At 44.0% G+C, this 26,178-nt stretch overlaps 1 protein-coding gene across 3 annotated transcripts in view; it reads left to right on the top strand.

Annotated features, from left to right (window-relative positions):
* The window catches only part of ZDHHC14 (zDHHC palmitoyltransferase 14), a 249,325-nt gene that overhangs the window by 220,971 nt on the left and 2,176 nt on the right, over nt 1-26,178 (top strand). For 2 of the 3 annotated variants that reach the window (XM_019749318.3, XM_019749308.3), the window contains exon 8: nt 1,376-1,478. In XM_019749318.3, the coding sequence (XP_019604877.3) occupies nt 1,376-1,478 (103 nt within the window). Of the gene's footprint in view, nt 1-1,375; nt 1,479-25,725; nt 25,843-26,178 lie in introns of all 3 variants that reach the window. The other variant, XM_074333749.2, reaches the window with a different exon arrangement.

The raw sequence follows: 26,178 nt of genomic DNA, 5'->3' as shown, positions 1-26,178 counted from the left end.
TTGATGACCTGAATCTTGTAATTGCAATGATCCTATCTTCTCAAAGCCAAACACAAGTTGGAGCAGAGTCTGCAGCCCTGCCCTGTGCCTGGTCCCGGGAGAGCCACACAGTGGCGGGGGAGGGGAAGAGGGGTGGGTCCGCAGTGGACACGCCCACCTATTAGCCCAACCTCCGGTTGCCCTTTGCCGTTCTGCCCTTAGACTCAAGTTCAACATTGAGACTTCACTCAAGGAAGCTCTTTGGATGGCTTCACCCCTACCTTCTAACCGGCAGCAGTGCCATAGCGCACAGAAAAAAAGTCTTCAGAAACATGTTCAAAAAACGTGTCTGTGGGAGACAGAGGACCCATTTTTATTCATTCAACCAATAAGCATGTGCTCAGCACCTACTGGCTGTCAGTCGTGGAGACACAGTGGTTAAGAAGACCCCATTCTTGCCCTGGTGGAGCTCACACTCCATGACAGACACAAATGGGGGAACCAGGCAGTGCCAGCAGGGTGTTCAGGGACCTCCTCTGCCCAATCCGCTGGGGCCAGAGGCCGTGGCAGAGAAAAGATAAAGTCTGCCCTCAGGAGCTTGCAGGCTGCTAGACGAGACTGTGTAAAGTCACCGTGACACCAGGAGAACCGTGAGGGGTGCCACGTAGCGCTAAGAGAAGCCAGATAAGCGGTGGAAGCAGGTACAGGGACAAGAGCAGCAGCTGCGGCACTTTTCAACCTGGCTGTGAAAAATGGGCAGTGGAGTGGAAGGGGAAGTGACTTTGGGAAAGAAAAACCAGAGCTTGAACAAACATTCGCAGCTGGCAAAGTAGAGTGCGCATGGAGTCCGTGGCTCCTGTCCCCAAGCCATACGCCAGTGCGTGGCAGGTACTGACGCGACTGTGGCAGGAATGACCCTGTGAGCGCCACGTGTATAATAAGCAGACATGGATTTAGGCTGGAGAGGAAAGTTGGGGACAGGTGTGTGAGCCTGAAGGCCAAGAGTAGGGGCCTGGACCTTGTTTGCAGGTGATGGAGCGGCCTGGGAGCGCCCTGCCTGCAGGAGGGGTGATGTGGTCAGGACGCCGCGATAGGAAAAACGCTGATGGCGGTGGGAGCCACGGACGGAGGGCAGAGGCTGGTGGAGCTGAGGCCAGCAGATGAGGTGGGATCTGCGGCAGGGGGCAGGGAGGGAACAGATGCTACAAGCATTTTGAAAGGCAGAGGTGACAGAATGTGGTACCTGACTGCCAAAGGTGAGTAGAGCTGTCTTCCAAGGTGCCTCAAGTGGGGCCCATCGCAGAAAGAGGGACCCCCAAAATGGAAATTAAAGCAATGTTGATGGCGTCTTTGGCTTTTTATTCACTCCCTCCTGTACTCTTGTTTTCTCTTATAGCCTAATTGACAGAAGAGGGTACATCCAGCCTGACACACCACAGCCAGCTGCGCCCTCCAACGGGATGGCCGCCTACGGGTCCACGCAGTCACAGAGTGACATGGTAGGAGCGGCCTGCAGTGGGGCCGCAGCTCCCTGCAAAGCTTTCCCTTCCACTTCCGTGCTCACTAACCCAGTACCAAACCAAGCACCTAGAGGGCGTCTGCACACCCACTGTCCAGAAGGCTCAGATGAGGGGAGGAGGGATGTGGCCCCCAAGTGACTGGTCAGTTAGGGGCTGTGAAGGACAATACACACAAAATCTCTTCCAGAAACTGCTTGTGGCACCTTGTGATGGAAAGTCCCCTGACACAGACCAGGGTGTTGTCTGGGGGACGATATACAGCTGCCTGAAGCAGGGCTGCCTGTCTGGACACTCCCTGTGTCTCATTCCGTCCCTTTGCCTCAGTAGGAAACTGACTCCCTCACCCCCTTTTAAGTGTGCAGTGGATAGCGCTGCTGGTTCTCCCACTCAGCCAAAATCGTGGATTCGCCTTAGGGCGAATAATCAGACAAGGTGCTCATTTCTTCACAGCAAGAACTGACCAGGTGTCTCTCCAAGGAGGAGTCACAGGTTGTGCTTCTGTGGCCGTGTGGAAAGGCAGGCTTTGTTTCCAGGCCCAGAGGGCAGACTCAGGGCAGGCTTGGGGGCTTTCCACGGGCACCTGAAATCACAGCCTGGCTGGCCCTGACCATCAGAGCCGTCAGATCCCTTAGGCCATGGTCCTTCTTTATCCGGAACAAATTTCCCTAAAGAAGTTCTGCGTTTCTGAAAGGGACCTGTCTTGTGGGTCTTCAGCTCTGTCCACCCTCTAGAGACCTAAATCATGCACAACAGTTTCCATGGCAAACAAGTCAAAGACTCTCCTTTTGGGGTAGGCTGGGGGGATCACAGCCTCCTGCGCCCCTTGTTTCTGAGTAGAAAGAACTGCAAGGGGAAAGCCAGCCGTCCGGAGACTGCTTGCTAATCACACTAACCACGGGGGGCTCAGGGAAACGGCCTAATCCCAGTGATGCCCTGGCTGTGTTTACAGCCGGGGAAGCTGGGCGCCAGCCCCCCCGCAGAACTTGCCGAGTTTGTTGGGAGTGCTGGTGTCTAGTTTGTGTTGGCTTGCTTCGCTCTGCTAATAATTTGTCATCTTTGAAAGAACGTATGTATACATCAAAGTCCTGGCCACGCCAGTCTGTAAGTGATCACAGGACATCTTGTTCTGTGTCTGCACTCGCCCACTCAAATGGCCCGGAACTTTTTTTTTCAAAGGACGAAATGGGGACAGAAAGAGTAAAGAGACCGGCCCGTGTTTATTGAGCATCAGCCCTGTTCAAGACACGTAATGATTGGTATCTCGATGAATCCCAAGCCAGCAGTGGGAAGTGGACGTGCTTTTCTCTCATGTTTTCTTTATTTATTTTAAGATTTTTTATTTAAATGTAGCTAACATACACTATTATATTATTTTCAGGGGTGCACCATAGTTATTCAATATTTTGTACCTAAAGAAGTGATCACCATAAGTCCAGCAACTATCGGACACCGTACCACACTGTCACAATATTATTGACTATATTCCCTATGCTGTACATGACATCCCCTAATTTATTTGTTTTATACCTGGATATGTGGACTTCTTAGTCCCATTCATAGCCCCTCCCTTTTTTAATATTTCAATTACAGTTGACATTCAACATTATTTTATATTAATTCCTTGTATACAGCATAGGGGTTAGACATTTATATAATTTAAGAAGTGATGCCCCTGACTAGTCTGGTACCCACCTGGCACTATACATAGTTATTACCGTATCATTGACTGTACTCCCTGAGCTTTACATCCCCATGACTGTTTTGTAACTACCAGTTTGTACTTCTTAATCCCTTCACCTTTTCACCCTGTCTCCCAAACCCTCTCCCATCTATCACCCCAACAAATCTAGGACCCATCTGACACCATACATAGTTATTACAATATTATTGACTATATTCCTTATGCTGTACCCTACGTCCCCATGACTACTGTGTAACAACCCATATGTACTTTTTAATCCCTTTTTCACTCATCTCCTAACCCCCATCCCATCTGGCAACCATCAAAATGTTCTCTGTATCTATGAGTTTGTTTCTGTTTTGTTTATTTGGTTCTTTAGATTCCACATGTAAGCAAACTCACATTGCCTCTGTCTGACACTCCACTCAGCACAGCACCCTCCAGGTCCATTCATGCCGCCGCAGATGGCAAGGACCCATTCCTATGGCCGAGCAATATTCCATTGTATGAATGTACTACCTCCTCTTTATCCTTTCTTCCACCCACGGACACCCAGGCTGCCTCCACATCTGGGCCATTGTAAACAATGCTACAGCGAACATATGGATGCACACGTCCCCTTGAAGCAATGTTTTGGGTTTCTCTGGATAAGTACCCAGAAGTGGTACTTCTCAGGCTGACTGGCTTTGGGGTTTGTCTCTTGTGATAGCCTTTGTTTTTAAGTCTGTTTCATCTGATATAAGTATGGCTACCCCAGCTTTTTTGTTTGTTTCCATTTTCATGAAGTATATTTTTCCATCCCTTTTGTTTCCATCTGTGTGTGTCTTTCCATCTGAAGTGAGTCTCTTCAGGCAGCATATGTAAGGGCTTTGTTTTCTTTATCCATTCAGCCCTCCTATGTCTTTTCAGAGGAGCATTTAATCCATTTACATTGAAAGTAATTGTCAATAGATATGTTACTATTGCCATTTTATTATTCATTATTTTGATCTTTTTTTTTCCGTCTTAAAGAAGTCCCTCTAAGATTCCTTGTAACACTAGTTTGGTGGTGATGAACTTCTTTAGCTTTTTCTTGTCTGGGAAACTCTTTATCTGTCCTTCAATTCTAAATGACAGCCTTGCTGGGTAGAGTAATCTTGGTTGTAGGTCCTTGCTTTTCAACACGTTGAATATTTTGTGCCTGTCCCTTCTGGCCTGTAAAGTTTCTGTTGAAAAATCAACTGACAATCTTATGGGAACTCCCTTGTAAGTTACTAGTTGCCTTTCTCTTGCTGCTTTTAGGATTCTCTATCTTTAACCTTTGCCATTCTAATTATGCATTTTGGTGTAGGCCTGTTTCAGTTCATCTTGTTTGGGACTCTGCACCTCCTGGACTTGTATACCTATTTCCTTTGCCAGATTAGGAAAGTTTTTAGTTATTATTTCTTCAAATAGGTCTCAATCCTTTGCTTTCTCTCTTCTCCTTCTGATACCCCTATGATGAGAATGTTGTTGCACTTAATGTTGTTCCAGAGGTCTCTTAAACTATCCTCATTTTTTTTTTTTTTTTTTTTCTTTTTGCTGTTCTACTTGGGTGTTTTCTGCTACCTTGTCTTCCAAATTGCTGATTTAGTCTTCTGCTTCATCTAGTCTGCTGGTGATTCCTTCTAGTGCGTTCTTCGTTTCAGTTGTTGTATTCTTCACTACTGACTGGTTCTTTTTTTATGGTTTCTGTATCCTTTTTATGCTTGCTATCTCTGTTGAAGTTCTCACTAAGTTCCTTATTGCCATTGTTTTGAACTCTGTCTCTGGTAGGTTACTTGCCTCCATTTCATTTAATTCTTTTTCTGGAGTTTTCTTCTGTTCTTTCATTTGGGACATATTTCTTTGTTTCCTCATTTTGGCTGCCTTTCTGTTTGTTTCTATGTATTAGGTAAATCTTCTACATCTCCCAGTATTGGGTGGTGGCCTTATGTATAGGTGTCCTGTGGGGCCCAGTGAAACAGTCTCCCTGGTCACCTGCTCTGGGTACTCTGGTACTATCCCTTGTGTTGTGTATGCCCTCCTGTTATAGTTGAGCCTTGATTGCTATTGTCACATCAGTGGGTGGGGTTGACCCTCAGGCTGACTGGCTTGGGTTTGGCCATGTCCATAACTACAGGCTGCTGTGTGGGGAGCTGACCCCACTGAGTGGGATTTGCCCCAGCAGCCTCTGGTACCTTGAGACCACCTTTCGGATGTGCCAGTTGTGGGGCTAATTGCATGGTGCTCTGTTGTGGTCTCAACCCAACCTCCAAGTATGTTGGTTCTGGGGCCTCTTGTGAGGGACTGTGGTGCAAGCCCATGTCACACACTGCCTGTAACTAGCCAGGGGCTACACGGTAGGAGCTACAAAGCGATCCATGGTTGTTTGCTGCCTATGCTAAACCTGTAGGTGTGTGGGACAGGCATCCCTGAGAACTAAGGATGGCTGCCATGATTACCAGACCTGGGGTAGCTCTGCAAAAAGCCAGGACACCCCAAGGCTGCTGCCACCTGCCACCTCGCTTAAGGTTCAGCCACTGATAAAGCCTTGTGCGGTACATGAGTTGGGTGAGGCAGGGTCTCAGGGAGTCACTAGAGTGGGAAGAGTTGTGGTCAACAGGTTAGTGTGGATTCTGGTTTGGTGCCAGTGCTGAGACTGGAGCTACTCAGCAAAAGTCTCAGAGCACATGGAGGCCAGCTGCTGCCTATCTGGGTCCTGAGGACTTTGATAGTTTTTCAAGAAAGAATGCAATGCAGGTGGAGCTGGCAGCTCATGGAGTAAGTGCCTCTGGTGTTGTTCGAGTTGGGTGGGGCGGGGTCAGCAGGATGGAGCAGCGGAACTCACCAGGCCAATCAGATTAAGATTTGGCCGAGTGGGGGCGGGCTCACCAAAGGAAAGATGGTGCCACGCGCCAGCTGTATGGGAGGAGAACCTCCTCACAGGGAAATGGCAACTGTCCTCCAGCCCTCACTCCGACGACCCCCAAATTACTGTCCCTCCGCCAGAGCTGAAGGTGAGTGCCTGTGAGTGAGAAGTGTGTGCTCAGCCCATTTATGAGGATGTCTGGGTTTCCCGCAGCCTTCTGTCCTACCCGGATGGTCGGAATCTCCACTGTTTTTTACAGCCATATGTTGTGGGGGTTTCTCTTCCCAGCACCAGTACTCTGGGCTGGGGAGGCCAGTGTAGAGTTAGGGTCTCTCACTCCTCCAAGGGAACCTCCACGGCTGAAATATCATTCCCAGTTATTAACTGCCACACAGAGATTTGGGGCCTACCCGTTTCACGTCTTCACCCCTCCTACCAGTCTCGATGTGGCTTCTTCTTTATATTTTCAGTTATAGGATTTCCGTTTGGCTAGACTTCAGATGATTCTCTAGGTTGATTGTTCTATAATTTAGTTGTAACTTTAATGTGTTCATGGAAGGAAGCAGGCACAGTGTTTATCTACTCTGCCATCTTGGATCTCCTTAAAAGAATCTCTATCACTTTTTTTTTGTTGTTAAGCTAGGAGAGGTTGCTTATCTACCCAAGGACACACAGCCATTAATTTGTGGATCTAGACCCAATCTGATGACTCTAACACCCATGCTCACTTTGTACACTACATCCTTCATGTGTATAGGCATTAAAGACAAGTAGATCCACACTCAGAGGTCTTTCTCAGCTCTCTGCAGGTGCATGACAAGTGTCCTACAAAGACAGAAGTAACCAGAACTGTGACCACAGCATCCATTGATCACTATTCTGATGTGTGCGTGTGTTTGCACACCGGTGTACATAGCTCTTGTTCGTTCAGCAACTCTTCCCAAGTCCCTACTTGGGTTGAGGACTCAGCTAGGCATTAGGGATGCAAGATTTGTAGGGTACACTCCCTCTACCCCCAAGGTCAGCAGTCCAGGAACAGGGCATAAACAGATACATGAAGGAAGTATTACAAACCTTCACTAGATGAGACCACCGATGATGGTCGTCCTTATCAAAACCAATCAACTTGCATTAGTTTTATCCCATGATGCCCATAGTATTGTTCTCACCATGCTCTACATTTTCTCTAGATTTAAAAACTAAACAAAGTCTGTCTTGAAAGTATTGACACCATTAGGCCACTTTAGGTCAAGATGGAATGGGACACAATTCATTAATTCAACAAATATTTATTGAGCACCTTCTATGTTCCTCTGTGCTAACCAGAGACAGCAGGTTTAACAAAGGAAGTTGGGAGTGCATTTCACGTCACACAGTAAATCGGAGTCACCAAATTGCTGTTGTGCCCACTGGAGTCCAATCTAGAAATGCACCAGAACTCTAGTTAAAGGCATACCCCCATGGGCACTGGTGTAGCAGAAATGTTTAGGGTGAAATTGCCTATTCTTTCGGGAAAGCCACCTCCAAGTAACCAGTGACCTTGAAGGCACTGGTCTAGGATTCCATAAGGATTGTTTAAAGAGGATACTTCAGAAGCTAAGAAGTTTGTACAGTGAAGCAGTCGCCATTGCTAACCCCTTATAGTTCAATTAAATGTATGGATTCTTTCTAAGGCATGATTTCACCTCTGGCTTGAGTTCTGTCAGGAAGCAGGAGAATACTCAAAAATCTAAGAGCGTTTGCCCTCTTGTTGTCCCCTATATCTGGAGATGAGACACTAGTATGGGCAGCGAGGGAAAGAGCTACACGTTACATCCACATGCCCCTAAGTGCCAGTCAGAGCAGGAGACTGAGGAAGAGCTCTGACCCTGTAGTGGAGCTGCTTTCAGTCTCCACCAAGGGAGCCATGGTGTCCTGAGTCATCATGGAGGACCTGGGACTCTGGGTGAGCTGCTGAGGCTGACAGTGCACTCAGACTTTCTGCCCTCTGCCATGCTTGCCTGAGTGGAGGTGGAAGACACAGCACTGCCCACAGCCTTGCCATCAACACACAAAAGGGGGAAGCTTCATTCCTTCCTTTGTGCAGGCTCACTCAGATCTTTCTAGGAAAAGGCACAGAAAACACTGTAAAGAACTGAGCAAGGCACAGGTCCAGCCCAGCAGCCATGCAGTGTAGTAACACTTCAGTCATCACAACCCTAATAACATCTGGGTCCCCATAAGCTCAGACACATGACATTTTGCGTACAATTTCAGGAGCAGGGTCTCCCCCCGAAACCTATGGAACCTAAGGTAAGGAAGCCCTACATCAGTGAGCACCATGGTTCCCCTTGCTCCCCCTTCTTCCTATCAGAGATGAAATCTTAAAATCCCGGAGAGTCAACTCTAGATTCAGAAAATAGCGTAGTCTTGAAGACGAGTCCCAGGACCAGGACGTTGCAGCCAGTGATAAAAGGTGGGCGGAGACTTCCTTCCACATGGGAGCACATCGATGTTGGTCACCAGGCTAGAAAGCAGTCTTCCATGTGCCCCTCTCAAAGGGGGTGGGGACTAATTGTGGGAAGAGTCAGACTGCCATCACTTACTAGATGAGTGACCTTGACAAGTTGCTAACCTCTCTGCCTCAGTGTTTTCATCCATAAAATGGGAATATTAGTGTCCTTACCTTGGAGAGTTTCTATGAGGATTAAGTGAGTTAATGCATATAAAGCACTTAAAATCTTGCCGAGCACAAGATAAGTATTATGTAAGTATTAGCTATTGTTATTTTTATTATTAACTCCCTGATATCCATGGGTGGCAAGAACAATCAGGTCAGTTGTATGCATTCTGAGCAACTGAACAACAATGGACATTACTGTGGTGAGAGAAAGAGCTCTGGATGGGAAGCAGGGAGTGAGAGCTCCAATCCTGGTTCCCATCAGTTATCTCCCTGACTATTAACAAGTCACTTTGCTTGTGTGGTCCTCAGTTTACCTCATCTTCAAAATAGGAGCTGGACTTAATTTGTCTGAAACCCTGTCCCCATCCAGCTCTAAGCTGTTTGTGAGTCTCTGATCTTTTCAGCTCAACAGGTCAGAAAAGCAGAGGACAACATCTTAGTCCCCACCCCCTTGTAGAAGAAGGTTAACACTGTGACCCTTGGCTCTTCCTACTCCTCCCAGCCTGCCCTGACCAATAGACCCGAGACCCAGGAACCCAGCCCTCGGTGCAGGATTGGGGGATATGCTGCAATCTGGTCTTCACACCCAAATTTCCCCTTCTTATTTGTCTCATATTTCTTGCATTTCTAGGATAAATCCCACTTGATCATGGTGTATAATCCTTTTTATATATTGTTGAATTCAGTTTATTAGTATTTTGAGGATTTTTACATCTATATTCATAAAAGATAATGGTCTGTAGTTTTCTTGTGATGTCTTTGTCTGGTGTTGATGTCAGAGTAATACTAACCTCATAGAATGAGTTAAGAAGTGTTTCCTCCTCATCTATTTTTTTTTTTTTTTTTTTTTTGGAAGTTTGTGAAGAATTGGTGTCAATTCTTCTTTAAAGATTTGGTTGAATTCACCAGTGAAGCCACGTGGTCCTGAGCCTTTCTTTGTGGGTAGTTTTTTGATGACTAAGTCATTCACTATTTCTTACAGGTTTACTCAGATTTTCTATTTCTTCTTGAGTCAGTTTCAGTAGTGTGTGTCTTTCTAGGAATTTGTCCATTTCACTAAGTTATCTAATTGGTTGCCATTGTCTGTTCTGTTTTACTCAGTATTGTTTTATTATGGAAACAGATAAAAGGAGGAAAACTTAAGGACTAAAAGCATAAAAGCAAATAGAAAATGAGAGTAATTTGTAAAAATGAAGGGAAAAGGAAGAAATATCCAAAGAACCTTGGTGAGAGGAAAGAGACACATGGAGTAAGCCCTGAAGGGAGAAATTGGCGTTTGTGTTTTTCTAATATTCTCGGAAATGCAGGTAAAACTCCTAGCTGAAAGAGCTGGAAGCCTCTAGCAAAGTGACTTCCAGCGTGGGTTGCAGGTCCTGCATGTTTGCTTTGCTTTCTCTCACTTTGAGTAATGTTATGACCAAACGGCGTATATATACCAAGCAGTTTCCAGGAATTGTCAAAATATGGAAAAATGAGCTAAAATATTTCAAGACTGATAATGAAACTAATTCTTTGTAATATTACTTTCCATTGACTTGTTTAGTCTGCCCATAGCAGACACCCCAACCAAAATCATCATGAAATGAGCAGAAATGGCTCACCAGAAGGAGCCCCAACCCCTCAGATTTTCTCAGCTTTGATGCAGAGTAGATACCAGGGCACCTCCTGTCTGTATCGTCACTATGGGCAGTTGGTCCGCAATTTGCCCAGCACTGCACCATCTTCCCTTTTACTTATATATTTCATTTTTGGGATATAGTCACAATCAATGAAAGAGTTCTTGTGTTCCCATCCCCAGTCAGACAGATGTGAAAACAAATGCACAAATCCTTTACTGTTGAATGTGTCAGAATCACAAGGTGATTTTCAGGCAGCTCTAAAAATGGAACCAAATTTATTTAATATAGAATTATGCTGTGGTCATGTGGGTCCCTGCTGAAGTTTACCACTCTGCAATTAGCAGATATTATTATTGTCAGGATCATCTCAGTTAATCCCCACGACAACCTGCAAGATAGCCCCATTTTGCAAAGTATGACATTGATGTTTTAAAATAATGAGTGTCTTGCTCGAAGTCACAGAGCTAGTGATTCAAGGCCTGGGTGCTTTTCACTACGTGCCATATTGCAGTTTTAAAAGCTCTCAAGTTGGTGTCAGCTGAAACTCTTCAGAATTTTCCCTTTTATCTGGGATCCAAGTTTACCACGATGCAGTGGGCCTCAGCCTGGGAGACACATAAAAACCACAATACTGATACCCTGAGCCCAGTTAAGTCAGGATCCCCAGGCGGGGCCCAAGCATTGGTACTGGAGATGATTTTAATTCAGCAGCCAGCTTTGAAAATCATCACCACAGTCTTCAAATTCTCTTGCACTCTCCATAATTTTGGCTTAAAAGGAATCGTTTTTTGAGCCATATTTTGCTTTGATGCAAAGGAAGTTTCTCTTACCTTGAAAAACCTGAGGTCAGTTTGGCTCAACTAACACATAATCTGTTCAGAGAAACTGGTACATGGAGAATTGCAACAGAATGTGCTAGCATATGCAAGGCGGGGGGTCGTGGGAACTCTAAAAAGGACTACTTAGGTTTCAGGCAAAGCTCCCTGGAGGAAATGACCCCTGAGCTGAATATTAAAAGATAAGTTGCAATGAATTGACCACCTGGAGGTGGGAGGGATGTTCCAAGCAGAGCAAAGGCAGAAAGAAGCACAGGCATACGTGGGGTGAGACTGCCTGCTTCGGCAGGACTGGCAAAGACTGTGTTACTAGGATGTCGATTGCAAATCAGGCATTGGAGGGAACTCAGGCAGGAGAGGAAGTGCATGGGGGCTTTGGGGGCCTTATAACCAGCATGGATTCTGTTCTGTGAGTGGCAGGGAGCCACTGCAGAGCCTGAGTTTAATGAGGAATACCATCAGATTTTCATCTGGGGTGAATGAGGCTGGCAGTAATGGAGGAGGCCTGGGAGGCCGTGTGGGCACAGAGAGAGGCCAGAAGGAAGCAGGAAGAACAGAAGAAGGCCCTCACAGTCGGCCTCATGACAACGGGGCAGGCCAGGACAGCAGAGGTGGAGTCAGAAAGAGGAAGCGACAGCCCAGGACTTGGAGTCTATGTGGAGGCCTGGTGGATGGGGGGATGGGGGGGGCAGGGCAGGGGAGGGACACCCTCCCAGCTTTCACCTTGGTGACAGGACAACCAACTGGAAATACAAGAGGAGGTGCAGGTCAGGGGGAAGCTGGTTTATTATTTTTATTATTTTAATTATTTTTAATAATTTTTAAAGATTTGTATTGAAATATGGCAAACATACAATATTGTATTAGTTTCCAGTATATGCAGTAGTTATTCAGCATTTATGTACCTAAAGAAGTGATCGCCATGATAAGTCCAGCCACCATCTGACACCGTACCATGCTATCACAATATTATTGACTATATTCCCTGTGCTGTACATTACATCCCCATGACTTATTTGTTTTACACCTGGAAATCTGGACCACTTATTCCCACCTATCTTTTAATTGCCTGTTTTAGTTTTTCAGTTACAGTTGACATTCCATATTATTTTATATTAATTTCAGGTGCATAACATAGCAGTTGGACATTTATAAAATTTAAAAAGTGATCCCCCCCTGACTAGTCTAGTGCCCACCTGGCACTATACATAGTTATTACCATATCATTAATTATATTCCCTATGCTGTATTTTGACTTTTTGTAACTACTAATTTGTAATTCTTAATCCCTTCACTTTTTTCACCCTGCACCACAACCCTCCTCCCATCTATCAACCCCAACAAATCTAGTACCCATATGACACCATACATAAATATTACAACATTATTGACTATATTCCTTATGCTATACCCCACATCCCCATGACAACTGTGTAACAACTAATTTGTACTTCTTAATCCCTTCCTCTTTTTCACTCGCCCCCAACACCCACCCATCTGTCAACCATCAAAATGTTCTCTATGAGTTATTTTCTGTTTCATTTGTTTATTTTGTTCTTTAGATTCCACTTATAAGTGAAATCATATGACATTTGTCTTTGATTATCTGATTTACTCCATTCAACACAATACTCTCTAAGTCCATCCCTGTTGTCACAGATGGCAAGATGTCTTTTTTTATGGCTATGTAATGTTCCATTGTATATATGTACCACCTCTTCTTTATCCATTCATTCATTGATGGACAACAATCTTGGGCATTGTAAACAATACTGCAATGAACATATGGATGTGTACCCATCCCCTCAAAGCAGTGTTTTGGGTTTCTACAGATGAATACTCAGAAGTGGGGTTACTGAGTCCTTGTTTGTCTCTTGTTACAGCCTTTGTTTTAAAGACGATTTTGTCTGGTATAAGTACTACTACCCCAGCTTTTTTTTTTTTTCCATGAAATATCATTTTCCATCCCTTTACTTTTTGTCTGTGTGTGTCTTTCAATCTGAGGTGATTCTCTTTCTTTTTTTTTCTGTTTTTTGAAGATAATTCTTTTGCTGTATATTTTTTAATTAAAATTTATTGGGGTGACAATGGTTAGTAAAATTACATAGGTTTCAAGTGTAAAATTCTGTAATACATGATCTATATATCACATTGTGTGTTCACCACCCAGAGTCAGTTTTCCTTCTATCACCACATATTTGATCCTGTTTACCCTGAAGTGATTTTCTTCTAGGCAGCATATGTATGGGTCTTGTTTTCTTATCCATTCAGCCACCCAGTGTCTTTTGGTTGGGGCATTTAATCCATTTACATTGAAAGTAATTGTTGATAGATATGTAGTTATTGCCATTTTATTATTCATATTTTCCTTTTTTTTCATCTTAAAGAAGTCTCTCTAAGATTCCTTGTAATACTGGTTTGGTGATGATGAACTTTAGCTTTTTCTTGACTGGGAAGTTGTTTATCTGTCCTTCAATTCTAAATGATAGCTTTACTGGGTAGAGTAATCTTGGTTGTAGGTCCTTGCTTTTCATCACATTGAATATTTTGTACCAGTTCCTTCTGGCCTGCAATTTTCTGTTAAGAAATCAACTGAAAGTCTTATGGGAGCTCCCTTTGTATGTAACAAACTGCTTTTCTCTTGCTGCTTTTATTTCTTTTTTTGTCTTTAACCTTTGGCAATTTTATTATGATGTGTCTTGGTTTGGACCTTTTTGGGTTCATCTTTTTGGGACTCCCTGTGTTTCCTGAGCTCAAATATCCATTTCCTTCACCAGGTTAGGGAAGTTTTCTGTCATTATTTCTTCAAATAGGTTTTCAATTCCTTGCTCTCTCTCTTCCTCTGGTACCCCTATGAGGTGAATGGTGATATGCTTGATGTTGTCCCAGAGGCCCCTTAAACTCTCCTCATTTTTTTTGGATTCTTTTTTCTTTTTGCTGTTCTGTTGGGAGTTTTCTGCTACCTTATCTTCTAAATCATTGATTCAATTCTCTGCATCATCTAATCTGTTGATTCCCTCTAATGTATTCTTTATTTCAGTTATTGTAGTCTTTATTTCTGACTGGTTCTTTTTTATGTTTTCTATCTCCATTTTTATGTTTCCTATCTCTTTGTTGAAGTTCTCCATGAGATCACTGAGCATCTTTATAACCAGTGTCTGGAACTCAGCATCTGGTAAATTGCTTATCTACATTTTGTTTAGCTTTTCTTGTTTTTTGTTTTTCTGGAGCTTTGTTCTGTTCTTTTATTTGGGATGTACTTATTTGTCTTCCCATTTTGGCTGCCTCCCTGTATTTGTTTCTATGTACTAGGTATGGCTGCTATGTCTTCTGGTCTTAGTAGAGTGGCCTTATGGAGTAGGTGTCCTGTGAGGTCCCGTGGTGCAGTCTCCCTGGTCACCAGAGCTGGGTGCTCCAGGTATGGCCCTTGTGTGGGTTGTGTGTGTCCTCCTGTTGTAGTTGAGCTTTGGTTGCTGTTTGCACATTAGTGAGAGGGACTAACCCTTGGGCTGATTGGTTGTGAGGACTGGCCATGACTACAGTGGAGGAGCTACCATGTTTCCCCCAAAATAACACCTAAGCAGACCATCAGCTCTAATGCATCTTTTGGAGCAAAAATTAATATAAGACCCGGTCTTATTTTAATATAATATAAGACCGGGAATATAATATAATATAATATAATATAATATAATATAATATAATATAATATAATATAATATAATATAATATAGTGTAATATAATATAATACCATGTCTTATGTTAATTTTTGCTCCAAAAGACACATTACAGCTGATGGTCCACCTCGGTCTTATTTTTGGGGAAACACGGTATTGTGCAGAGGCTGATCCTACAGAGGAGGATCTGCCTCAGCAGGGTTCTGGTGCCTGTCCAGTCTGTCCTTTGGGTGAGTCATCCTTGGATGCAGCTAGGTGATGCTCCAGCTTTGTTTGAAACTGGCCACTGGGAGTGCCAGCCTTGGGGCCACCCGGGAGGGGATCCACTGCAGGCTAAGTTCAGCAGCAGTCTGTGCCCTCTCCAGAGCCACCTGGCATGAGCCACAAAGCAATCTGCAGGTGGCCACAGCCCATGCTGTGCTTGGAGGTCCCTCAAGAGGCCAGGCTGCACACCAAGGCCAGCTGCTGCTAGTACTGGGCTTGGGGCTGCTCAGTCAGAAGTATGGGACGTGCCAAAGCCAGATGCTCCTTGTTTGGGGTTTGTGAACCTTTTAGAGACTTTAGGAAAGTCTGCAGCATGCACCAAGGCAGGCTGTTTGTACAAAAAGCTACTGAAAGTGGCTTGATGTGCCCAAAAGTTGGGTGGGACAGGATGTCAGAATCACCAGAAGGGGAGAACAAATAGTGTTGGCCAGGTTGATGAAGATTCAGATATGACAGTCACCTCTGTCTGCATGCCGGGAAGGGGGCGGGCTCAACAAAAAAACAATGGCTTTTGCAACTCCTCTGTTCTGGAGAAAGCTGCCCCTCCAGCCCTCACCCTGAAGCCAGACAACTCAATTCCTCCTTGTATGTCCCTGTTGCTTTTCCAGCAGCAGCCCCAGTGCTGGAGCTCAGAGTGTGTGAACCCATCAGTGAGTAAGTCCATGGGCAGGCCCTTTAAGACCGGTGTCTGGGTGTGCAGCCTCCCTCCATCTCACTGAACCACAATCTCTACTGGTTTTCACAACCAGAAATTATGGGGACTTCTCTCCCCAGCACTGGAACCCTGGGCTGTGGAGCCTTGTATGGGTCTAGGACCCCTTGTTCCTCCAGAGGGGACCTCCACAGCTGAGATGTCCCTCCCAATTTTTAATGGCCACACATGAGTATTGAACCAGCCAGTTGCACATCTCTGCCCTTCCTACCAGTCTCGAAGTGGCTTCTTCTGTTTGTCCTTAGTTGTAGGGCTTTGATTCAGCAAGACTTCAGGCAAAGCTCTATGATGGTTGTTTGGTGGTTTAGTTGTAATTTTGATGTGGTTATGAGAGGAAGTAAGCACAGCATTTACCTACTCTGCCATCTTGACCATAAAAAAGGGGGAAGCTGATTTAGAATTGTGGCGTTTGGGTGCCTGTGAATTCCTGGGGTTGGTGGGGAGGTGTCCTGCAGCGAGCTGGAGGGAAAGCTCAGTGAAGGTTTGCTTTCCCATGCTTATGAAGGAATGACATGGTTTCTAGATATGCACTTTGAAATAATGGAGATGTGAATCAATTTCATTATCCTAGAAATATCCATCTGGCATTTAAAAAAAAAACCATAAGACTTACTCATGTGTGTCATCTGAGATATTAATTTGATTTCATCCCATATGCTGGAAGATTATTTTCTGAAATCAGATTTATTATCTTTCCCTACTTTCTCTCTACCCACCCCTGCCAACTCTGTCCCCACTAAGTCAAATCAAGTTTTTGGTCTAATTAGATACTAGTGAGGCTAACAGAATAGGACAATTATGAAAGAGAATGGAAGGAAAAGCTTTGCAAGTGGATATATCTAAGTACTGAACACAGTGGGGAAAGGAAGAGGGAGCAGGATGTGGGGTCAGAGCACCTGGGCTTGAATTGCCAGCTCTGACACCTGGGCCTGGGTGATCTTGGGCAAGTCACTTCATCCCAAGAGCCTTAAATTCCTAAACTATAAAAAATAAAAAAGGGGATAATGATGTCCACCTCCCTGATTATGGTCAGAATTGACTGAGCTCCTGTCTGTTTCGTCCTTCCATCGCCACTTTAATACAGGGTCCTGGCACATAGTAGGTGCTTGTTAAATGTTCAATTGAATGAATGTGAAAGTTCCCCTCACTGGGACTTGCTCATGGGAGGTTGTGGACAAATACTCATTTGTTCCTGTCTTCCTTTCCTCTTCCTTCCTTCTTCCAATTTTGTCACATGTGCAAAAAGTTCCACCCTGAATGTTGATCTAGGAGCTAGAGGCAAGGCATTCTCTTTAGTGCCGCAACATGGCAACATAGCTTCATGACGTGATTGCCTTGGTATCATCAAATTAATTCATGAGCCAAGACACCAGAGCTGATGATAACTTTACCCATTGGATGGACACTGTAGGCAAAATGTCTATGAGCTTTTCTGAAGGCTGAAAAATTTAAGACCTAAAAAAAAAGAAGTACTAAACCATGAAAAGAAAACTACAAAATCGAAATGAGTAAATGTTTAATGTCTACAAGACACATGAATATGTCAACTTGATTAATTATTAAATTTAGATTTCATGAAATTTTTATTACATTTTAGAAGTGTTTTGTAGGTTGGGTTGTTCTTACTTCATAAGAATTCCCAAGCACACATACAATTACATAGATCATTACCAAGTATAAAGTAAGTGAGTTGCTCATAGACAGATCAATTCAAAGGTTTGCTGACTTGGAGCCCCATGTACTTTCTATCTCATCATGCTGCCTTTGTTATGAGAAACCCAGGTTTCCACTCAATGTAAAGCTGGAAGAAACCTTTTAGGTCCCAAGGTTCTTACCCACCGCTGGGAGTGCCCCAAATACAATAGAACATTATTAGGAGATGCCAGATCTGAAAGCTCTCATGGGGGAAAAAGATGAGATGTGTTCTGTGTGGTCCCACAGTTCAGAACCAGGAGTGGAGGGCAGGCAGGGGAGGCGGATCCTGCTCAATGCAAGAGGAAAATGCCCAACACCTAGAGCTTGTGGTGGACAGAAGCCCCCTCCCCAGAGATGTTCCGGCTGTGGAATGAAAACCCCCCAGGGATGTGGACAGAGGAGAACAGCACTGGTGGGAGAGCTGAACGTTGACCTGTAGGGTCCCTTTCCATGCAGATCCTGTCGGGCAGACTTCTGTGTCATCCAGGGCCTCCAGCCCTTTTAGTCTTGTCAACAGGCCAGTTTCAAGGTGCCAGAACGTTCCAGTCTACTGTGCATTTACAGTCCATTGATGTACCTTGAGAATGTGCCTTTTTATTATGTCAGTTTTTCTTTAAGGGCATCTGTGGTATAAGTACCATGTTAACAGGTACGGTCACATGAAGGCAGGGCTGGCACTAGGCTGGCACTAATGAAGCTTGACGTGTCTCCACCCCAATCCCTTTTCCAGTTCATTCATGCTCACACTGGCATGTGTTTACCATATCCCATAGCATGCCAGCATGTCACATACCACATGTTGTTCCAAAGCGTTTACCTATATAACTCACACTGACCCTCACAACAACCCTATGAGGCTGCTATGAATATTATCCCCATTTTACAGATTAATAAAACTGAGGCACAAAAAGCTTCAGTACGTTTGTCTAACTCAAACTTCACAGTGTGACACCATAATCCACGCTCTTAACCGTGCCCTATACTATCCTATAGCTACATATATGGACTGTGTGTAAGGTAATTTTTCTCCCACATGCTCACAACCCATTGTCCTTACCCTCTCTCCCCTATCAAAATCTGCTCTCAGGAGAATATCTGTTACCAGTCATTTGTACCTTAAAGGGGAATGTAAGCCAAATTTCAGGACATATGAATTTCAATTGTGAATGAAAGATTTTGCCCTCTATTAAAAGTATTTCAGATGATGATGATGATAATGGTTGAATGCTTTAATGTTGTTTGTTCAACACTGTCTAGAATAGTTCCTGTGGTAGTTGGTTTTAGTAGATGATGTTTTAGTGAGAGAAAGAGAGAGAGAGAGAGAGAGAGAGAGAGAGAGAGAGAGAGAGCTTGACTCCTGTGTGGTTGAGCTGAAATTTCGTCCTTCGCAGTCTGACTCCAAGGAAAGTGCCCTTCTTAACCATAAAAGTCTCCGGGTGGGAAGGTCTTATTGTGGAGATGAGTGGCATGAAGGCTCCTCTCAGGGCTGAAGAAATCACACCACACAGTATCTATTAATTTGCCATGGTCAGTCACAAAACCAGGCTGTGGAACTGAATCTGTAAACTCTCCATAATCACACCTACAACCTGACCAGGCAAATGCCTACGAAGCATCTTCAGTTTCTGCTCTGTTACAAATGACAGTGACAGTGTTCATCAGTGACAAATTAAGTTAACTCTTTTTCTCTCTACTTGCTCTCTTGCCCCAGCCATTTGGTGGCACTTTAGACTAGTCTAGCCTAAGTGCTAAAGCTTTGTGCAGGTGGGAACATTACAGTACCCAAGTGATACTGACCTGGTCCAAGGGTGCTCTGCACTATTAAACTAGTCCGAGTTCATTCAGTTTCTTGGGTCTATAAGTTATCATTTTTCATCAAATTGGGAATTTTTGGTCATTATGTCTTCAAAATTTTTCCCCCACTTCATTTCAGTCTCTCTCCTCCTGGGACTCCAGGTATGTTAGATCATTTGATATCACCCTGGAAGATAGGTCCTTGAAGTTCTGTGCATTTTTCTTCAAACTTTCTCTATTAGCTCTTCAAATTAGATCATTTCTTTGGTTCTCTGTTCATGTTCAATGATTCTTTATTCTGCCGTCTTCAATCTACTGTTCAGCTCATCTAGAAAATTTTTCATTTTGGTATTATACTTTTTCATTCTAGAATTTTCATTTGATTCTTTTTATTTCTCTGCTGAGTTGTAGTTCTCTGCTGAGATTTCCTATTCATTTACTCACTGAGACCATATTTTTCTATAATCATTTGAACATAATTACAAGATTGCTTAAAGTCTTTATCTGCCAAGTATACCTGGGCTATCTTGGGTTTGGTGTCTGTTGACTACTTTTTTCCTTGACTCTGGATCACATTTTCCTATTTCTTTGTGTATCTATTAATATTTCTTTGAATATTGGATATTTTGGACAATATAGTGTATAGACTCTGGATTTTGTTATCTTCTTCCAAAGGGTGTTGACTGTTATTTTAGCAGGCAATTCAATTACTGGCTGATCAAGGATCTCACTTTAGACATGATTCTTGCTCCTAAGGCACAGCCTTCCTACCCTAGCTGGATGTCAGGGTGGTAACAAGGTGTAGCAGATGTTAATGAGATCAATGACCCCCAGCACTACTTTTTTCAACCTCTAGTTTCTCTGTTCCTCTCTCAGCCTTATTGCAGCTGTATCTTGTCAGCCTTATCCTGCACAGGCACAGCATAGCGTTTGGCTGCAGACTTGTGGGGTCCCCCACTAGGACATCTGGTCCCCCCGTGTCTGCACAGTCCTCTTCTCCCAGGCTTTGCCTACGATCCAGATGCTTCAGCTTCCTCGCACTCTGACCCCTACTTTCTCCACTCGGCAGAACTGCTGTGCTCTGCTCACACTCCAGCCTATGCCATGGTTGGGAAAGTGTCCCCAAGGAAAGAGCTGGTTGACTGTGGGGCTCCCCTTGGCGCGTTTCCCTTCTCTCAGGGATTGCAATCTTGCATTGTTTGTTGGAAACCATTTGCCTCACGTATTTGGAGCAGTTTTATGTACTCCCTTGTATACAGAGGGAGGACTGGTTCAGTATCAGTCATGCACCATTCCTGGGACGAGAAGCCTCTCTCTATGGGTAGAGGACACATTGCAGCCAACATTGCCATATGCCCAGACGCACATTTTTGTTACCCGCTCTACCAACAATGAATACTGAATTAGCCGTGGAACATAATTGTTCTGACCAGGACCTATCTGGGAGGAGGAGCATTTGGAGATGTTTAGATGTATCACCAGACACGGTATATTCATTTAAAGGGAAAGGCTGGAGGGAAAGAGTTCCTCGATGTCTTTGGTTACATTTTTGCCTATTATTTTATTTTAGAACCAAAGTCTAGATCTGACAGGTACTTCCTGAATGACAGGAAAAGTGCTTCTAGGGAAAGCTGTGCTATTTTAAAAATTATAGCTAAAGGCTTTAGGGCTTAGATAAACACACAGATATTGCAGTGCAGAAAAATTGGGTAAATATTGATAGATGGCTGGCATCAATGTACCCACAGAGGTCTTATTGATTATCTCAAAAACGGGAAAATGCACTATAACTTACCATCTCACATAATTTGGAAATGGGGATGGTTCTGTAGTGCCTAAGTGATCTTCCTTCTACCACACATTCCTAAGAAAGAAGTTGTTAGAGAAGTGATATCTAAAGCATTAAAATGGTGTATGTAACCCCAGTACAGCCGTTGTCATCTGAACCCCTGTCATCTGAAATTCTGAGAAGCCATTCCGGAATTATGTGCAGATAACCTCAGTGCCCACTGAGGATCGTATTTTCATTATTCCTATTTCCCTCATTATTGACTTTTATTGTTACCTAATATTGAAGTCCCATCCGTGACAATATGTGTGTGCAGTCCTGACATCCAGTTACGGTCCAGTGTCCAGTGTGTATCACATTTGATTATAAAATCATCTAAGTTCTGCATAGCACCAGGGTCACAGTTTATGGGTAAGTCTGGCACTTGTAGTTACAAAGATCAGAAAGATCCTTTGGAATCGCATGTGAAACACAAAGATAGTACATAGTTGTTGGAATTTATTTTTTACAAAATCATTTGCTAGATTTACTTAACCTAATTTCTCACTCCCCCATTAAAACAAGACTAAACCTAGCAGTTGCCTGATTTATTAAACTAGTATATCAGAAGAACTCTCCATGCATAATCTGAAAAATCAATTATAGTAGAAAAAAATAAGGAAACTTAAATGATAATGTGAAATAAAGAATAAAAAGGAAGCTCTCCTCCTAACCTGGAAGTGGGCTTGGAAGTTGTAGTGTTTTTGTGGTGTTTTTGTAACTATAAGTAAGCATTCACAAGACCCCAGAACACAACTTCACAGGCAGGCAGAAATAAATGATGGTCAACATGAATATTTCGACAGACTTGGAGCAAACGAAATAATTTCATTCATCCTTAATTTTTATAAAGACCATCTAGAAAATTCCAAGCTTTGCTTTCAGCAACATTTAATCTGTATCCGAGGGTCATTTCAGACAAGAAGTCAGCTCGGGTAAAATGAAACGTATTCCAGCATGAGCAATTTTATTTGCAAATCTGCAGAAACAAAAAGTAAATTATCTCTGGGGTGTTTTTAAATTGTAACATTAAGTGATAATGTGTGTGACATCCAAAATTCGGAGGCCATAAACTTCTCTGCAAGTTGAATGCCAGTGCTTCATTTAGACGGTAAATCAGCAGCTGTCACAGTGACTTATTGTGACTACGCCCAATGCTCCGGCATCAGATGCAGTAGTAGTTTTATGCTGCCAACAAAAGGATCGTTTCATAGACACTCTGACAAGCAATCAGATTTCTAGTCTATTAGTATTCATCATTTGGATGATTTTTGACCTAAAAAAAAAAAAAAGTAATTTCTTATGGTTCAATCCTATGTTTGATAAACAGGAACTTTCGAAGAGTTGTTTTGGAATGAAAACATGAGTTTCTCAACTTCCCGTTCATAGTAATAAGGAATTGTCACTGCCCAATATCCTGGGGCTTGATTATTTTCCCTTCAGATTATATAACTGGTTAGATACGTTAAAATATTCCCAAGAGCTTTTTGGTGATGGTGCTGGAATTTATAAGCCCTGCCACCAAATGATGAGGGGAAAAGTGAGCAGTGATGTCTCCCTCTACTGGTTGAAGACAAGAGTCCTCAAAGGAAAAGCCCAGAAGGTGGGGTGGGAAGGGTGGTGTAAAAAGGTCAAGGTGAGAGAAAAGAGAGAGGTAAGGAGGAGAAAAGAGAGAGGTAAGGAAGAGAAGAAGAAAAAGAGAAGAGAGGGAAAGAGAAATGGGAGGAAAATCAATGAAAGGAAAATATGGAGGGGGGGAAGGGGGAGGAGAATCGGTGAGACTAGGGAAAAAGAAAATTAAGCAGCAAAAATCAACGAGAAATGGGCAAATAAGAATTAGAAGCAAAGATAAAAGGAAGAGGTGTAAGAACACCTTTCATGGGTCATCTCCACAGGAACTGTGAAAATACTGGCCATTTCCTCCCTGAAGTTCTCAAATGGGAATTGCAACCATGAAGGTTTGTCAACCCATCCTCCCTAGAATTTTGGCAGTGTGCAAAATGAGGAAACTCTCTGATCTTTAGGGGAGAAAATATTAAATATCCCCTAATCATTAAGTTTCTTCCAAGAAGATGTTCAAAACATGCAGAGTTAATATGATGAGAAATATAAATTCCTCTAGGCAGAATCATTGCACTATCTTTGGTTGGCATCTAATAAAATCCAGTCTCCCATTCCTGTGTGTGTCATGAGCCAATCGCAGGTTTATACGGACAATATCCTGTAGGAGAAAGCCTAGGCCCTGGGTACTCCCGGATGGGACTGGTCTTCTAAATGGAAATGCATTGAATGTGACAGACTATGGTTAAAGTTATGGGATACAAGCAAGATTTAGACACTTAGGTTCATAGTCTCTGCAATTGTGCTCACTGATAGACGTTTTTAGTTAAATGCTTTAGGCTACATATTTTCTTTCACATTTTAAGTCCTTAAGCTTTACCCCTGGTAAACCGGAGAGCATTTTCAATAGGGTCCTGGCCTTGAGGCTGAGCACAGATTTGTTACAGTTTTAACGAGTCGTCAGGTTGGCCACGGGAAAGTGCCAGTAGGTATGTGCAGAAGTGGGCCCAGCCAGGCAATTTGGAGCCCTCTTTAAGAAAGAAGACAATATGCAAAACAAAACATTATGCCAGGAACAGGGCCTTGGACGGGGCCCTGAACTTAGGCTCAGCCTCAGAGTCAATCTGCCTCCGGGTGCGGTGTGAGCTGCCTTCTTCAGGTTGGCACAGCCATGTTTTAGCGGCCAGTCTCAGTCAGCTCCTCAAACTCCACAGGACCACCCCGTGAACTTGACCTCTAAGGAACTCAACAGACCACTGTTGGCAGCCATTTTGTCCCAGAAGGTTCTGATGGGTGCCCAGGAGCTCTGCTGCTGGGGATGGAGAAAGGAGTGATCGGGAAGGAGGCAACGGGCAAGTGACCTGGAGAGAGGGAGGGAGAAAGTGAAAGTGGGCGGTGAGCCCACCTCTCTGCTCATCCTTGGGCCTCCTGACTGTGCCACTCTCCTCCAGCTCTGACGCCTACCATGCTCCTCTGTGAATCTTTAAGAACCAGTCAGAAGTACTTAGGCTGGTCCCTAAAAATAGAATCGGCCAATTAGTTTTCAATAAAATAGGCTTTCTTCGGACCAACAGAGACAAGCAAATCTGATTTGCAATTTCATCTTTCCCTAGAGCTGGGGGCATTGTGTGGACAGAGGTATTAGGGTGAGTGAGGGCTCCAGAAGGAAAGGTTGAGAACATGGTTCCATCATCCAGGAAGTGGCCTGCCCTCTGTGGTGACATCTTAGCCCTGAGGTCATAGGACGGGACGCCTGCTGGGAGGCTATACTGAGCGATAGGAAACAGGCAGTGCAGAGTTTCCATCAGTAAGGGAGACTGGTGATTTTCATAAAACATTCTTTGTAAAACACGGCCAGGGACCGTTTCCCAGATGCCTGTTTAACCAGGAAGGTTGCTCTTGTCTGCCTCTGTCCTGTCAAGACTGAGCCGATGTGCAGAACCGGACTGGCGGTATTGGAAAGTGGAGCAAAACATCCACCGACCAGAGCGGTCTGCAGCCTGACAGCTGCACTGGTCAGCGTCTCCCACCAGAAAGAATCCCTTCCCCGATCTGAAATTCCTTGCAAGAGTAGACAGGGCTGGTACTCAGTCGCCCACTGGAAAAGCACTGCTGTGGCAAAAATGATTTGAGTGATGGTTGGGAAAATGAGTACATTAAATGATTGTTCATGCCTAACAATCAGCCCCTCTCAAGCACTCTATAATGGAGGTCTCATCTCATCTGACCAGCCCCCCACTCACTCCCAGCCCTTTCCCCTCACTCCCCAGCTTCTCAGTGTTGCGACATTCCCTCGGCTGCCTGTGAAGCCATAGTAGAAAAGCCAGGATCTTCCCTGAGACTTGCTTTCCCTCTTTAAAGCTCCACCATGAGTTTACTCTTGCCTTTGAACTTCTAAAACCTGCAAATTGCTTCGAGACTGCAGCTCTTCCACCTCCTCAGTGGAGGCTTATGGGGAGAGTAGGGGACCGACTACCACTTGTGATTTCTGACAGAAACCCGTTTGGCCAGGAAGAACACACACACACTGGAGCAAATGAAATAAAAGCCTAAGGAACCGTGACTTGGGGCAAACTCTCTGTCTTCCTGGAAGGCTGCATTGTGCATGGTTCTGGTTGCTTCTGTGCCTGAAGGTGGGTCAGTGAGGCAGTTCCAGGTGTGCCTCTGGGCCGGAGAGGAGGAAGCACCTCTATGACAAAGCTAACAGGACGTGGTTCTGCAGGAATCCCAGAGTTCCGAAAAAGAGAGGAAGGGATAATAAGACAAGTAACAATTCTTAAGCACCTACTGTCTGTCACATGTGTAGCGGAAAGAAGTTTGCAGTCAAGCAATCCCAGCCCCCAAACCTGGGTCCATCCCTTACTTTTATCTGTAAGCTCCTGAGCCTCAAGGTCTTTGTTGATAAAGAAGGGAAATAAATTTGTTCTCCGAGCATCTGAAGAAACAGAGTGGAGCTCCTAGCTTATTGCTTGAATGTAAAGGCACTGTGTTCACCTAACATCCACACCTATTCTTCCTCCTTCCATAGAAGAAACTCTCTAACAAGTTACTGCACAGACTCAAGTTTAAGATCTCTGCTTCACGTGACGTCTCTCTTCTAGCTGTTCTGAAACTTGCCCATATCTCAAGGGAAGGGGTTGCAAAGGTACCAGAGATCCACATTCCACCAGCCAGAAATGTGTTTTTACTATTTTCTTTGGTCAGTGAGTAAAGTGAAACAAAGGACATGAGATGTAGTATGATTTTAAAAACACTTAGAAGAAAAGGAAATACCTTGTAAAATGTTGGCATTCTCATTCACGGATTTAAAAAAAACACACCAAAAAACCAGAAACTCAGTTAGTGGTTCTTGAATGTGATGAAAATTTAGCCATGGGGAATTCTAGGGCTTTTATGAACAGTGGAATCACATCCTCGGGACCTTCTCTTACCCATGTACCATGTATTTTTTTTTCTTTCTTTCTGTTTGTGTGTGTGTGTG

The sequence above is a fragment of the Rhinolophus sinicus genome, chromosome 2, assembly GCF_057876585.1.
Source record: "Rhinolophus sinicus isolate RSI-liver-muscle chromosome 2, RSI-T2T, whole genome shotgun sequence".
Taxonomy (NCBI): Eukaryota; Metazoa; Chordata; class Mammalia; order Chiroptera; family Rhinolophidae; genus Rhinolophus; species Rhinolophus sinicus.
The sequence above is the reverse complement of the archived record's forward strand: the minus strand, read 5'-3'. Positions and strand labels throughout refer to the sequence as shown.